Source organism: Podarcis pityusensis (assembly GCF_964106645.2).
Source record: "Podarcis pityusensis genome assembly, chromosome: 13".
In the NCBI taxonomy this organism is placed as follows: domain Eukaryota; kingdom Metazoa; phylum Chordata; class Lepidosauria; order Squamata; family Lacertidae; genus Podarcis; species Podarcis pityusensis.
The window spans coordinates 22,249,524-22,265,426 of record NC_138038.1 but is presented as its reverse complement, the minus strand read 5'-3'; the positions used below and the strand labels follow the sequence as shown (position 1 = coordinate 22,265,426).

General features: G+C 43.7%; 1 protein-coding gene across 2 annotated transcripts in view; it reads left to right on the top strand.

The window, feature by feature from the left end:
- Positions 1-13,949, top strand: part of KPNB1 (karyopherin subunit beta 1) — a gene marked incomplete at its 3' end in the record, with an annotated part of 32,496 nt that extends 18,547 nt beyond the window's left edge. The window contains exons 12-22 of one of the 2 annotated variants that reach the window (XM_080979298.1): positions 88-218; positions 2,060-2,207; positions 2,689-2,760; positions 3,840-3,984; positions 6,674-6,756; positions 8,539-8,646; positions 9,348-9,491; positions 9,573-9,678; positions 10,488-10,602; positions 11,366-11,527; positions 12,540-13,949. In XM_080979298.1, the coding sequence (XP_080835424.1) occupies positions 88-218; positions 2,060-2,207; positions 2,689-2,760; positions 3,840-3,984; positions 6,674-6,756; positions 8,539-8,646; positions 9,348-9,491; positions 9,573-9,678; positions 10,488-10,602; positions 11,366-11,527; position 12,540 (1,215 nt within the window). Of the gene's footprint in view, positions 1-87; positions 219-2,059; positions 2,208-2,688; positions 2,761-3,839; positions 3,985-6,673; positions 6,757-8,538; positions 8,647-9,347; positions 9,492-9,572; positions 9,679-10,487; positions 10,603-11,365; positions 11,532-12,539 lie in introns of those variants that run through there. The other variant, XM_080979297.1, reaches the window with a different exon arrangement.
- Between the last annotated feature and the right edge of the window lie 1,954 nt (positions 13,950-15,903).

Sequence of the window (15,903 nt, the reverse complement as noted above, 5' to 3'; positions counted from 1 at the left end):
TCAAATGAAAACGATTGTCTGCTAGCGGAACATGCTTTCCTGAAACAGTGTGCTCCTTCTAAGCTGTTGACATCTGCTGTCTTTCAGGCTTTCTCTAGTTTGGCAGAAGCTGCTTATGAAGCTGCTGACGTGGCTGATGATCAGGAGGAGCCTGCAACGTACTGCTTATCCTCATCATTTGAACTAATAGTTCAGAAACTATTAGAGACCACTGACAGGTAATGAAGCCTGTAGGCTGTGAGCCGTTGCCCTTCTGTAAAAAGGTAAAGGGACCCCTGACCATTAGGTCCAGTCATGACCGACTCTGGGGTTGCGGCGCTCATCTCGCTTTATTGGCCAAGGGAGCCGGCGTACAGCTTCCGGGTCATGTGGCCGGCATGACTAAGCCGCTTCTGGCGAACCAGAGCAGTGCACGGAAATGCCGTTTACATTCCCGCCAGAGCGGTACCTATTTATCTACTTGCATTTTGACGTGCTTTCGAACTGCTAGGTTGGCAGGAGCAGGGACTAAGCAATGGGAGCTCACTCCGTGGTGGGGATTTGAACCGCTGACCTTCTGATCAGCAAGTCCTAGGCTCTGCGGTTTAACCCACAGCTTCAAACTCCTTAGATATTTCTGTTGAGAAGGTAGGCCTAGTAAAACCTGGTTAAGGCAAAATATCAGTAAACTTCCATAGAGGTTGAACCATATGCATCCACATGAGTGCCGGAAAAGCACAGAATGCAGCTTCCTAAAAAGAAGTTGGCGTTCATACACACACACGTGCATATACAAAAAATGCACATTGTTGCACAGTTATGCACAATGCCGTGTGCACAGTGTATTCAGAATTTCAGAAGTCAGAGTGACTGAATAAGTTTCTGCTGCATCCCTCTCAGGCTCTTTGCCCTTACATATAACTAGCAGAAGCAGCAGGGTTTTCTGTAAAATAATAAAATATGCAGAATCATATGAAATCATGCAAGTTTGTTTAACATGCATTGATTGTGCAGGTTGCAAAATTCCTTTTCTCTCATCATAGAAAATGGGATATCCTGGTACAGAAATGGTACAGAATGGGATATCCTGGTTACAGCTGTGGTTTTCTTAGCATAGGGTGTGGGCAGCCCTAGGCATAGGCGCCTTGAAGCTTGAGTTTTATAATGTCACAGTTCCAAAAGGGAACTTTACTTCAGGCAGAGAGGAAAGGTAGCTAACTTCTCTTAAGTACTAGAGCAAAATTGGATTGCAAAATCATATAAACTAAAGCAAGTCAAAGCATTTGGTTAGCTGGCTGTGCGCTGTCTCAGACTTGGCAACCTTTCATTGTATGCCAACCTGAGATCTTGTGCATATCTACCCCTTAATATGGTCTTTTAAAATACCTTGTCTTGCCCATTTATGCAATGTACAGCTTTTGCCAACTTTGTGCCCTCCATATGTTTTTGGACTGCCACTCTCATCACACCCTGCAACCTGAAAGTACTTTATGGGCTTTCAGCCTATTTCTGGATTGAGCTATGATCATGCTTTATACTTCAAAAAATAATTGGCTGAGTTGACTGCTTAAATGTTCCCGGCCATGGCCCCCCCCCCAGCCACCGGATTGGCTGGCTGGCGATGATGTGGCCGGGATCCCCCGGGCAACACGGGACTTCATCCCCCGGAGGAGAGGGGGTGGCTACGCAGTCCACTGCAACTCCTCCCCACAGGTAAGTGGAGCAGACTTTCTGAAATAGCTCTGTTGTCGTGGAATTGTAGAAGTGAGGCTAAAAGCACTCTGGCCACCCCTGCCAGGCAGTGGTACCTGTGCCAACAAGAAGAGCCCCTTTTTCCTAAAAGACCCTTATGGCAAAGGAAAGATTGAGCATGGCCAGACTGCCCAATTAACCACATTTGTTGCCTGCTTGGCTCTTCCCATTTGTTTCAGTTTGATCTGCCTTTAATGGTGTTGCTATCCACATTTCAGTTATGCCGGTAGAGAGGTGGACAAAAGTTAAATCATGCCATGATGGTTAGCATTTAACTTGAATTGTGTTCTCTAGGTGGTTAAAAGCAATCTTTTTCTTTCTGCTTCAGGCCTGATGGACACCAGAATAACCTAAGGAGTGCTGCTTATGAAGCTCTGATGGAAATAGTGAAAAACAGTGCCAAGGACTGTTACCCTGCTGTTCAGAAGACAACTTTAGTCATTATGGAACGGCTACAGCAAGTGCTCCAAATGGAGGTTAGCTGGATGGCAAAAAAGTGTTGATGTGTGCCCCAACAGATGAGTAGTGCCGAATGGAGTAGTAATATAACTTTGCAGTGATAGTGGAGGTAGTTCTTTGTGTCTTCTTACATGCTTTCTATCATTTCCTGCAAAGTTCACCTATCAGTTTTGGGGGAGGGGGCTTAGTATGTACAAAGACTGGAATATAAGAGCCACTTGCTACCTGCAGTGGAATTTCAAAGTGTACATATTTTGTAAGCTGCCTTGAGAATTCTTTTAACTTTGGAAAGGCAGCATGCAAATAAATGATTGGTTGATTCAGGTTATTTTTCCCTGATTTAAATGTGTTTATCTCCCTCTAATCACAGTATTGGCATGTAAACATAGGCTTTCACCTAACATAATCATAAGAGACCAGAGTTTATTCCGGTTATGGAATTATTGATGCACTGTGCTATTCCTAATTATGATATCTGGATATATGTCTTCTTTTCAGTCCCATATCCAGAGCACGTCTGATAGAATCCAGTTCAATGATCTGCAGTCTTTGCTGTGTGCCACTTTACAGGTAAAAACTTGTTCTTAAATTTATATGCAGCATGAGGACATACAAAAGTACTTAGCGTGAGGGCTAGTGAGGAGAGATCAAGGGAAAACAGATACGAGTTGGGATTTTTCACAAGTGTCTCCAGGAATACTTCTGTAACTCGAACGTGAGATTTTTTCTTTTCTTTTGAAGTTGTGAATAAGAAGGCTGCCTAGAAATATCTTAACAGGGGGTATGGAACACAAATATCAGCTCATCGCTTAATTGAAAGGGTGTCTTAAGGAAGGATGGTGAGGCAGTAGAAGATTAATACTGGAGGGCACTGAGGTAGCTGACATGGTGCCCTACAGATTTTTATGGACTACAACTTGCATCATCCTCACCATTGGCCAGATTGCTGGGGTTGTTGGGAGTTGGAGTCCAGCAACATCTAGAGGGTACCACAATAGGGGCGACCTATTAAAGCTAGCACATTTCCCATCATTCTTCCTGCTGCAGAATTGTATTTTAAGGTCAGATATAAGCCAGCCAGGACCTACTCCTAGTCTAAAATGAATTGCCCAGAGAAAGCCTCTGCAGTGAAGGAACAGTAAAGTACCAGTATGAAAACTCCGGATACTGGATCCTCTTCATTATATGCCTTTTCTGTGGTGGCTCCCCATTTGTGGAATGCTCTCCCCAGAGTGGCTCACCTGGTTCCATCATTGCATGTCTTTAGGTGCCAAGCAAAAGCATCCCACTTAACCCAGGCCTTCATCCGTTAAACAATCTGTGGTCTTTTAAATGGGATGGGGGGGACTGTTGTTACGAATTTTTCTGCGATTGTTTTATTGTATTTTATTGTTATGCTATGTAAAATATGTTTTTAATGCTGAACACTACCTTGAAATCTTCAGATAGAGAGTGGTATATAAATTGAAATTTAAATTTTTTAATATATATTTTTACACATAGATAAACTCAATCTGCAGAGTTCATGGCTGTTCACCTCTGGGTGTGGGGGGGTGTATATAGGATTGGAGGGGGGCGGCTGACATCTGGGGAGAAAATCTGATCTGAGAGCCTCTGTCTAAGTTCTCCTTTTCTCACCAAAATCCCAGAATGTCCTTCGCAAAGTGCAGCACCAAGATGCTTTGCAGATCTCAGATGTGGTGATGGCATCTCTCTTGAGGATGTTCCAAAGCACAGCAGGGTCAGGAGGTGTCCAAGAAGATGCCCTCATGGCTGTCAGCACCTTGGTAGAAGGTCAGTGCTTTATTCTGTTCAGGGGGCGTCTTTGGAGGGAAGAATTCTTCAGTATATAAACCAAGGTCTGCAGGTGCATGTTCAATGGCCATGAAGCTCTCAGAATGCTGATGTAATGCTCCAAAAACCAATCTCAACGTCTGGCATTTCTCGCTATATTTGGGGTAGGAAAGTGGAGGATGGGGGAGCCATGGCCATGGAGAGAACTGCTGGAGGTTGTACCAGGAATCAGTGGTACTTTAATTGGTTGGATTGCTGCCTGGACCATCAGGCTGTAGTAGTCAATAGCCTGGTGTTGTGGAACTTCTTTCCTGCCTAGACCATCTTTTATCAAGAGAAGGAAGTGTTTGCTTGGAAAAAGTAAACTTCTGATGAGAATGAGGACAATATGAAAGGATGGATGTGGAGCGTGGGATCTCTGTTAAGGCAGAATAGAACTTGTAGGGAGGGGGTAAAATGGTTCTTTTCAGGAAGCGATTAAGCAAAACATTCACCTTTTAGTGACTCCTGGGGTGGTGTAGTCAAGTTTGCCTGCTGCTTTAGTATATAGTAATTGCATAATAGAACTTAGTTTTAGGGCCTCACTTGGCAGCCAGCCAGAGTTTGTGGCTGCTGCCCATGCTTCCCTTCTGCAGAGGTGGGGACTGCAGGGTCTCATCTCTGACCGTGCTAGACTTCAGAGCTGTTTGGAAGCAAAGTGAGTTTTTGCTACTTTGGAGGACCTCAACTCCATTTCCATCGCAGGTATGAGCCTTCCACCTTTCTTCTGTATCTGAGGAAGCCTGTGTAGCTCATTTGCAGCCATTCTGAGCTTTGGAGGTGCCTTGGAATTCTAGAAACGAGGTCAAACACAAGTTTATCACCTTCCACATGCTGCTAAGTTTTCATCAGCTTTTTTTTGTCCTCTGTTGGGAGCTACCTTTTATGGCTTCACATATTCCTTACGGAGAGAGGCAGACCTGTATCTTGACTTCTGTTTTGTTTTTCTATTCACATGGCTAACAGCAAATTGCACACAGCAGTTATGACTAAAGAAAAAACAAGACCCGCCATTTAATTTAATACATAACGTTGTGTATTTCTTAAAGCTCCTTGCCCCATACTAACCATGCTTATAAGGGATACTCCTATGTAAAAAAATAGCTAAAGCTGCTATGCTGTACACAGCTGCCTGGGAGTAAGTTCAATTAAATACTGAGATTGGCTTCTGAGCAGACATGCATACAATTGCCCTATCACTGTTCGAGGTGTGGAGAGTTTTATTAGACAGTTACTTGTTCAGAAAGCTTTTTCCAGTGGTTATGCCACCCTGATAACCTGAAGAGCAGGATAGCATTTTGATGCACACTGTCAAAGTGAAGTAATGGCTTTAAACTAGTTTGAGATGAATAAGGAATTTGATTCAGAAGAGGTTGGTATCTGTAATGCCCAACTTTTATTCTATCATTGAGTAGCTTTCTGTTGCTTGATTTGTTGCATACTGAAGAGTAGATCCAGTTATGTTAGTTTTCTGGACTTTACCCCCCGATGCCTATATATCAAAAGTGAGAAACCTCTGACCTGTAGACAGGATGTGGCCCATGGCATCTTGGCATCCAGCCCCACAACCTGCCATTCTCCAGCACCTGCATTAACTAGGTAGAAAAATTTCCATGGAAAAATAAAAGTATTGAGTGGATCACAGTGAACCCTCACCACCATTCCTCCTCTTCCTTCTGACGCTTCTAATAACCACATAGTAGATGAGAAATGATTCATCCTAAAGTTTAGACTGCAACAGTTGATCGTCTTTTTGTGTGCCTTTCATACCACATTTTTTTAAAACGAAAGAGCATTGTTGCTATGGCTGTTCGTTTGTCTTTTGGAGATGGCTGAAAAAGAACAAGAAATAGTGTACGCATAAATAAGAAACCTAGGTGGATTAGATGTGGGTTCTGGGTATAAAACACCTGGGTTCAAATCTCACTTAACTTGGGGCACTAACACAGCCTTTGGACTAGCAGGGGCCTCTTTTTCCATGCCCTCCTTTTTGTTTGGAAACTAGTTATGTCTTGAAGTCTCCCTTGACACTTGTGTTCACACAGCTGGCACCAGAGCAGTTTCCAACTGTGTTTTGGATGTAATGCTCAGCACAGTTGTTTCCGAGATGCAAAGGGATGGTGGAATGACCATGTGCCCAGGCAGAGAAGCACACAAGCCTGTGACGCGCTGACTCCCAGTTTCCTCACCATCTTAGGATTGGGCAGTGTGCTTGCCATCTGCAGCAAGCCTCGGTGTGACCTTGAAATCAGTTCTCATCCTTGGTTCTCTTGTCGGAAGAGAGGAGGAGGACTGGGTGGAGGGGAGGTCTTATGGGGCGCTTTTTAGACCAGCAGATTCTTACTACTGTAAAAGTAGATATGCCATCCAGATAAGTATAGATGCAATATCAAAGTAGCCTCAATTCTCTGTATCATTAACAACAATGTGTTATTGACACGTGGATTCAGTATATCAGAGGTTGGGAGCCTGGGGCTCACAGATGCTGTTGGATTTGGTTCTCATCATTCCCATCAAACGTGGCCAATGGTCAGGGATGATGGGAGCTGTAGTCTAGCAACATGTAGAGGGCAAACGTGGAGATTGTGGTCTTCAGGGCCTTAATTTTAGATGCCCTAACTGTTTCTTGTCTCCCCCACCTTCTCCATAGTTTTGGGAGGAGAATTTCTCAAGTACATGGATGCCTTCAAACCTTTCCTGAGCATTGGGTTGAAGAACTACGCTGAATACCAGGTAAGGCTCTGGTCACTCACAGAACATTTTGGTTTTCTTGGGTTTAGTTGGCCTGCGTGGTGTGAGATTTGGAACACATAGGCTGCCCTAGGAAAGGAGGTGGGGAGCCACCAGCCCAAAGGTCAGATGTTGCCTCATTTGGAAACTTATTTGCTGCTCAGTCTCCCCTGTACCCCATGCCACAATTAGACTTCAGAAAACCTGCTTACTCCAATAAGAGTATGGTGGGGAGTTACTTTTAGAGAGCAAGAGGGAATGAAATGTGTGGAGCTGAGATGTTTTACTCAGTAGCATCTAGGTAGTATTGTCTAGACCAGCAAGAAGTTCAGGCAGCAATTTCAGGTGCATGGAAGAGGTGAACAAACAGTTACTGATCAGAACAATAAACAGATGTTACCTGAACAGGTTGCTTGTTTTAACAATATAATCCTGAGGCTATAGAATCCTGAAAGGTACTTTGTCTCTTTCCCAATTGCTCTTCCTTGCTGATTCCAGTTGCCTTGAAATCCTACTGTCAATTATGTGCAGCTCCTCACCAATGCTCTAGAGGGCCCCAGGGTATAATTTGGTGAAAAGATTCTATGGGCTTCTGTGCGTTTTAAATAGTGCTAAAGCTCAGAAGAGGAACCAACCTCCATAGAAAGCAACAGCTTCTCATCAGGAGCACAGTCCTGCTACATGATATCAGCTTATTAGTCCAAGTCAAAAATTGCATGCCATAGGAGCACACTTACTTCGAAATCAAACCCTGGATTAGCAAAGGTGCAGAATTATTGGTAGTGTGGTGGGCAGGAAAAGACACTTGATTATAGTACCACAGCAGGTGGATATCCTGTAGCCCTCCAGACAGGGCTAGATGACAAGGCCCTGTATTCCCCAGCCAGAATGGGTACTGGTGAGGGCTGATGCGAGCTGTAGTCCAACAACCTCTATGTTACTAGGGAAGACGAAAAGAACCCCCCCCTCTATTTAGATCTGTAACAATAATATAAAGCCACACACAGATCATCATAATCATCAGCTTGTCTGAATCCCACATTTCCATGATAATACTCTAAATTAAAACTAAATTGGAATATGCCAGGAAAACTTTGGATAGTTTTCCGGGACCGTATTTAGAGAATGAGCACAGGAAGGGAACCTGATATTGCAGAACCCCCTACACCATCCACAGCTACTGGATAGGCGGTGCATTCCTGAGAGCCCCCATAGTGCTGCATGTCCAGATTGAAAGCTTAAGCATCAATTGATACAAATATGGTTTAAAATTCAGCATAGGGTACTGCAAACGGAGATACCTGCTTAGAAGTTGCTGGATTCGTAGAGCACTGTGTAAGGGCATCGAGTTCCAAAGTCTTGGAAATATTTTGCTAGGCCAGGGAAAAGGGGTGGGATATGGTGAATTGGAAACTGATTTGATTAGAGGGTTTATTTGATAGATGGATGTAGCTCACTAGTAATTCAGTTTGGTGTTGAGAGTTCAGGGAAGGGCATTGCTCCTAGCAAGTATTTGGCACTACAAACTGATGGGAAGCTGATTCCCAAGTATTGCTTCTTTCCAGCCAGCAAACCAGCTTGCCTCCTTCCTGCTCCTTGTACCTCTGCATAAAACAGTTAGCAAAAGCTATGACTCTTCCAGGCGCGTCACACTTGAGCCGTTGCCTGCCTTGCTGGCTTTATTTAGCCTTTTTAATAGGGCACGGGTATAATGATCAGCACTAGAGGGGGGTGAAAGTGACTCACGGATTGGGTGGGTGTAATGCCTTTCTCTTCTCTCCACAGGTCTGTTTGGCTGCAGTGGGCCTTGTGGGTGACTTGTGCCGGGCTCTGCAGTCCAACATCCTGCCTTTTTGTGACGAAGTTATGCAGCTGCTTTTAGAAAACTTGGGGGTGAGTGCCTCCTCCTAGTTAGCTGTTTGAACAAGGAGGCTGGCAGAAATGATCTAGAAATGAGGGGGGAAAGCTTCTAAATAGAAAACCCTAATATGCTGGAAGACTTAACAGGTGTAAACATTAAGTAGCTATGCTGGCTAGGTTTTTGGGCAAAAGAAGCTTTCGTCTTGCACAAGTTTTATTGGTTGATCTCAGTGTGCTGATGGAGTTTTATTCTTCCTCTCCCTTCCCGATGCTTACATACTGTGAGGGTCAAAAGTCACAATTGCAAAAGAAGACTCTAATCCAGCGATGGATATTTCTACAGTGAATGGGAATATTGTACCTACTTTGCCACAACTGGAAAGGCAAAGGGCAAGATACATGAATAAAGCTTGTGTAACACCTGGGCCTTTTTATCTTTTCACAAAAGTTAACGCAGCTTGATAAATTAAAAATAAATAAATCTGCCTCTCCTGCAGCTCAGGATCCCAATCCTATGTACTCTTTCTGGGGGGGCTTAGTCCCATTGAACCCCAACTTATTTCTGAGTAAACATGCAAACAATCTTACCTAGGTTGCTTGGTTAAAACTGGAATAAGCTTTCAGTACTTTCAGGATAGAGTATAATAGAGATGCAAAATGTTTTCACACTTAATATAATTGCTCAAGGTTTTCACACTTAATACCATGAATAAAATAGCTCCTTGTCCTTACAGAACGAAAATGTGCATCGATCTGTGAAGCCCCAGATTCTCTCGGTGTTTGGTGACATTGTTCTTGCAATTGGAGGGGAATTTAAGAAATACTTAGAAGTTGTACTGAATACCCTACAACAGGCTTCTCAAGCCCAAGTTGATAAGGTAAGGCCTGGAAACCTGGGCTGCTGTGCAGCACTGTCATAACCACCCCAGACTAATTGCTGCTGTGCTTTTTTGCCTTAGTCTGACTATGACATGGTGGATTACCTGAATGAACTGCGAGAGGGCTGTCTTGAGGCCTACACAGGAATCATCCAAGGGCTGAAAGGAGATCAAGAGAATGTGCATCGTGAGTATTTAAAGTTGGACGAACAATTTCAACATCTTTAATTTAACCAACTTGCACGTGGCTCTTGTGAAGTGTAATGTGGGCGAGAAGACGCTCTGTCCAAATCTCTAAATTGCCAAGTTCTTATCTCAAGGGCTCTCAGAGGAGTTGTAGTATATTGTCTTAATTGCCACACCTGTGAGTAGGCTGTTGAATATGTTTTTGTGAATGGAAAAGCTGACCAGGAGCTCTGAAAGTTGGACAGAGTCAGCAGATGACCTTTGGGCTAGTTTCTCATCACCTTGTATCTTAAAAGGGTTAAGTTCCATTATTCTTACAAAGCCGTTAGTCTTAAATATTACACAATGAAGGGCTGCAGAAGAGGCAATCCCACCCTGAGATCTGTTGCCTTGGGTCACTCACCTGTGTCTCCTACTTGCTGTGCTCTGGGACCGTTGACTGCTACGTTCTGTGGCTGCAATACAATTACACCAGTGTCGGTTTTCAAGAAGAAAGGCTACTCCATGTTGACCGAAATAGCAGCAAACCTGGATGCTCACCATGTGTGTGCTGGCCACTTAACATGTTGTGTGTGTAGTCACTTAAAAGAAATATTGTTCTTGGAGTCAGCAGTCTTGAGTGAGGTGGGGTGTGTGTGTGTGTGTGTGTGTGTGTGTGTGTGTTGGGGAGGGGAGAGTATTGTGGGTTTCATTTGGACCATAGGTTGTCTGTAGTGGATCTGGGTGCTTAAAGAAAAGTTTAAAAAGTTTCTGCAAGCAGAAAATAGCTTTGCAGCCAGCCAATAAAACTAAATGCTGCTTTCTTTTCAGCGGATGTGATGCTGGTGCAGCCCAGAGTAGAATTCATCTTGTCGTTCATTGACCATATTGCCACAGACGAAGATCACACTGATGGGGTTGTAGCCTGTGCGACTGGGCTCATAGGGTAAATGCCGACAACTTATTTGTGCTTTGGGGAGTGGGGAACTTGGAAGTACCACACAGAACCTCAGGTGCCCCCTGTGAATCACATTTACCATAAAGGCAAAATGAGGTATTTTAAGCATGGAGCCTCCACCACCAAAATAAACTTTCACAAGCGTTGGCTTAAGTTTTACAAGGTGCAGCGTTAAGGGACTTTACAGTAAGTATGGGTAGTTTGTAAGCACACCTTTAAATTTGCAATTGATGTGGAATAGGATGACCAGTTCACTGAATGTGAACTCATTTTGCAAAGGCAGTCTTTAGACATCAGCCGTCTGAGCCAAACTGGTGGTTGTGGTACCTTGCTAGAGTGATGTTGTCCTTCAATGATATTCTAACTCATAACTATACTTGAGTTGGCTTAACAATAGTAGAAGAACATAAATAAGCAAAGACTTCTTAAAAAACAACAACACTGAAACCCCAGCAGAAAAGCAGCAATATCTGCAGCCAACATCCTAAGTCTCCAAAAGTATTTTCTGTTGAGCTTGGCCATGCTTAAATTGTCATACTTCTACAAGGAGGTTATTTCATAGTTTTGGGTAACTGTAGCAAGGGCCTGTCCATAGCAGTCCGTATGTGTGCTCTCCCCCCTTTTCTCTGTGGAACAGAAAGTTATAAACTCAAAAATGGCAGCTAACTTGAGATAAAGGCTAGGAGGAGCCTCATTCAGCTTACACATTAATAAAGAGATTTCTATTTGTACCCTTGTTTGTTTCCCGTAGGGATTTGTGCACAGCATTTGGGAAAGATGTCCTCAAGTTGGTAGAAGCTAGGCCCATGATACACGAACTGCTAACTGAAGGAAGGAGATCAAAGACGAACAAAACAAAAACGCTTGCTACCTGGGCCACTAAAGAGCTGAGAAAACTGAAGAATCAAGCTTGGTAAAGAAGCTATTTCTGTTCCTCAAAGCAGCTTCCCCTACATAGTTTTTGTTAGAGATGTGGGGACTAATGTCGGCCTCAGGACTTTAAGCCTGCAGTAAAGAACAGTTTCTTTCATCTGGTGTTTTTCCACCACTTGCTGAAAAATTCCGTCAGCCTGGAAGCCCATCAGAATGAATTGTGGAAAATAATCAAACTTTAGTAATTCAGATGGGACGTGGGTGGCACTGTAGTCTAAACCACTGAGCCTAGGACTTGCCGATCGGAAGGTCAGCGGTTCGAATCCCCGCGACGGGGTGAGCTCCCGTTGCGCGGTCCCAGCTCCTGCCAACCTAGCGGTTCAAAAGCACGCCAAAGTGCAAGTAGATAAATAGGTACCGCTCCGGCGAGAAGGTAAATGGCGTTTCCGTGTGCTGCTCTGGTTTCGCCAGAAGCGGCTTAGTCATGCTGGCCACATGACCCAGAAAAACTGTCTGTGGACAAACGTCTGCTCCCTCGGCTTGTAAAGCGAGATGAGTGCTGCAACCCCAGAGTCGTTCGTGACTGGACTTAACTGTCAGGGGTTCTTTACCTTTACCTTTTTATGGAGTCTCTCAGTCTTGGGCATACAGTGCTGTAGATTGTATAGCTTAGTGGAAGTGGAATTGGGTGCTATAGTGCAGCATGTCATAAGCTGCACATCCTTAGTTTAAACCTCGATATGTGTGAACTTCGGAGCTTTCAAACTGTGTTTTGAAAACCCTAGAAGTCATTAGAAACCTATCAGGGGTTTCTCAATGAGAAGATCAATGAAACTGGAAAGTTGAAGATAGCTTTTCTTCTACTACTTAATTTTTTATTAAATTTATATCCTGCCCTTCTTCCCAAAGGATTCTCCTACTGATTCCCTCCCCATCCACTCCCAGTTTACATGAAGCAGTGGTGAAGACCAGTATAAGCTGAGTGTGAAGCTTACAAAACATTCCAGAATTTGAGTGGCTTTTTCCCGCTGACAATATCCCTTCTCTTACAGATCTGTTACCATTGGGATGACACCTGAGACCCCCACTGGATAATCTCCAATCTATTGAGAAAACAAACCCAACCCGGAAGTGAGGAGTGTGCACGGATGCTGAGTGTTTGGGAATGAGAGGATGAGTGAGTGAGAGGCTTAAAACACACCACGGTGAAAATCCAGCCACGGCAAACGGCAGCAGCGCTGTTAATGGAGCTAATCACTGACTTGCGTAGCAACGAAACCTTGTCATCGCTTGCCTCCAGGAAGTGGAAAATGATTGGTTTCCATACTTCAATGCGGTCTCTTCTGACAAGAGACAAAGGACTAACTTCTGTGTCTTGTCGCCAGTGAAGAGGGAGATGAATTAGTCTGGAGAGAGAGAGAGAGGAAAGCTAGCTTCAGGGTCAATTCCGAGTGCTCATATAATAAGGTCTGGCTTTCGTTGCTGGAAAGAGGAGGCGGTGGGAACCCCAGCTCACCTTTCGGGAGGGGAGTTTTTGGCCACTTGTCAGTGCACGAGAGAGCACGAGAGAAACGGGACGGGTGAAGGATTTTCTTTCAAGAGTGAGTGTGTGTGAATGAGGCGATATCTACATTCTCAACTTTTAAGTCATTGCAGTTAATCTTTCCCCAAAAAAAAAAAAGAGAAATACTGAAGAGGTTAGCAGTTGCATTTCATAAAACTAACAAAGTTCAGTCTACTTGAAGCGGCAGAAGAGTAAGAGTTTAAGGGGGGGAGGGGGGAAGAGAAGTTGCTCCGTAATAGGGCTTCTTTAGAGAAACGCTGGTGGGATGTTCAAAGCTCCCGTCGTGACACTTTTTCACGATCTTGTTTCATTAAAAAGCGCCTTTCCTTCCTTAATTTTGTTCAACTGTGAATGTAGAAACCAAGGGGGCAGGGTGGGGGGAGGCGGGGAGGGTGTCCAGAAAAAAACAAAAAACAACTCTCACGTATTAGTAGAGAGATTAGGATCCAATTCTCCAAATGGGATGCAAGGCTTTAAAACAAAACAACTATGCTAAAAAAAATTGGCAACGACAAAAACCCAAAGGGACACAGCCCCTCTCTTGGCGTGAACAAAGTAGCCCGAACCACACACAACTGTGCCAAAGAGTTAAAAAAAAAAGGAAACAAAAGTCCAAATGAGAAAAAGAAACCTTCAGGAAATATTTTGGATTGCAAAAAATGAGGATGAAATTCAAATGTTCAAACAAAGCAAAAAGATAAAAGTACGATTTGGAAACCTCTTGGCCTATTGGTTCTCTTTATTTGATTCTGAATATGGTATTAGTCTTGCTGCACTTCAAAAAGGAAAAATTTATATAAATATATATATACTGACTTGAGCTTACACAGGATGGCACTTGTAAAAGGTTATATTTTTCCACTGCAGTTAAAGATTAATAAAATGGTGTCAAACATTCCCCCAGTACTACTTTTTTTTCTATTGGTCTTTCCAGTAAACAGGAGATCCATGTTACTTCATTATTGTTATTTTTTAACAAAAGAGAGCAGTTCAGATATGGGCAGCTATGTTCTAGGTGTACCAGTTTAAATTCTATAGTTCTATAACATTTAAAACAATTTCTTAAAGGAAGGGGGAGAGGCAGCTGTTCTATAGCTGTTTAGGATTCCTAGACAAAGGTTGAAGGGGGGATAAGACGCACCTGCTTCTAACTATGCAGCTGTTGATGCTTAGGGGCTTTTAAAAGATGGGTGCTTTTTAAGCTTGCCTTGTCAGGAAATCTAATGCCTTGCAAGAAGCATTTCTTTTTTAAAAAACAAAAAAATACCCTTCCTCATCCACTCCCATCCCTTCTCCGGCTCCACACTTCCCCAGGCTCGTCCTGGGATCCTCTTCCGTTGCCCATCGATGGAAAGCAAGCATGCCAGTTTCTTGTACAGGGTATCTGACGCGTGCCTTCCAGTGCCAGGTTCAGAATTGCAGCCCCCACTGCTGACTTCTCGAACCAGTGTACAAAAAGAGACCAGGTGATGACTAAGCAGGAAGCTCCAGCATGAGTCTGAAAGATGGGCTTTTGAGAAACCTGGGTCCACCTTATCTTAATGCCTTTTTTTCCTTTGGGGGACACCCACGAAACGAAAGCCATTCCTGAATTTGGGGAGATGGGTGTGTGAAGGGGAGATCTGATCATTCCTCAGTGCTACTGAACTCTGTCCAGTGTTGGCTGTTCAGCTGTAGGCTGCAGGTAAATAAAGTACACTGAGTTAGTAGTGGAAACCAAAAAAAGCGTGTCTTACTTTTTTTCTCTGTCTTCCTGCCCTTCAGTGTTTAAAACGGCAGAGGCTGGAGCTACAACCAGACTCTGATTTAAAGAAAACCTTTCTTCTGAGCTAGGCTTGGGGGTGGGGGTGGGGAGGAAGAATCCCATACATGCTAGAGACCGATAATTTCTATTTCCATTCTTTACTCTTCTACATATTCTGTGCAAGCTACTTAAAGCACGCATGCCCCTTTGATTCCTCCTCACTTTGGGGGAGAGACTATAAAATATTTGGAGGCTTATGTGTGCCTTATAATTAATGGAATGCATCTGAGAGGCTGCGGATTTCAGCTGCTCACCAGCTCTGCCTTAAGTAAAATAGAAATTACTGTGCGACTTTGGGTGTGGAGAAGAGGAAATGCTGCGTAGCTGGAAATGCAGTCAGCGATACAAACTGGCATGTTCATCAAAGTGTTGTTTCCTGACTGCACAGCCAGCCTGGAGGCAACCGCTTCCTATAGATGCAGCTATTTTAGGGGAAATGTGTGTGTGGTTCTGGTTCATATTGGAACAGGCCTTCCTGCTTCATGACTTTCCGAGCTGAACACAGTCCATCAACCATGGATTGTGGCCTGGCAGGTGCTCTGAGGTTGAGGTGAGCTTGTGGACTGCGTCTGATTCATAGGTAGTACAAGTCAGTCTCGAGCTTCTGGGATATACATGAGTATGTTGTTTGCAACACATAACACACTTTTTAAAGGGCCTTAAAGGCAAGTCTTGTTTTTGAGTGTCTGCAGAAGACTTCCTTGAGTACAGTATGTCTGCTGCATTAATGTTTAGTGTAGCAACTGGAAATGAAATCCAGCCTCTTCTTTTATTCCAAGGATTTGTGTCCTAGTTGCCAGAGCGGTGAGCAATAACTTGTTGAATTCCTCGTTAAAATTAGCATGAAATAACTAACAAGTGTTCCTGGGATGAGTGCTTCGGACTTGCTCACTTAGCAGAATTTAGCTGCAGGTTTGCAGTCTCTTTTTGTGGACGAGGTTTAGGGATCTTCCTACATAAAAATAAAGAGTTTGTTGCAAGTGTGCTTTCCAATTATTGACAAATTTCTGTGGATTTCTAGTGTGGGCAGGGCCTGCGCAAATTATAT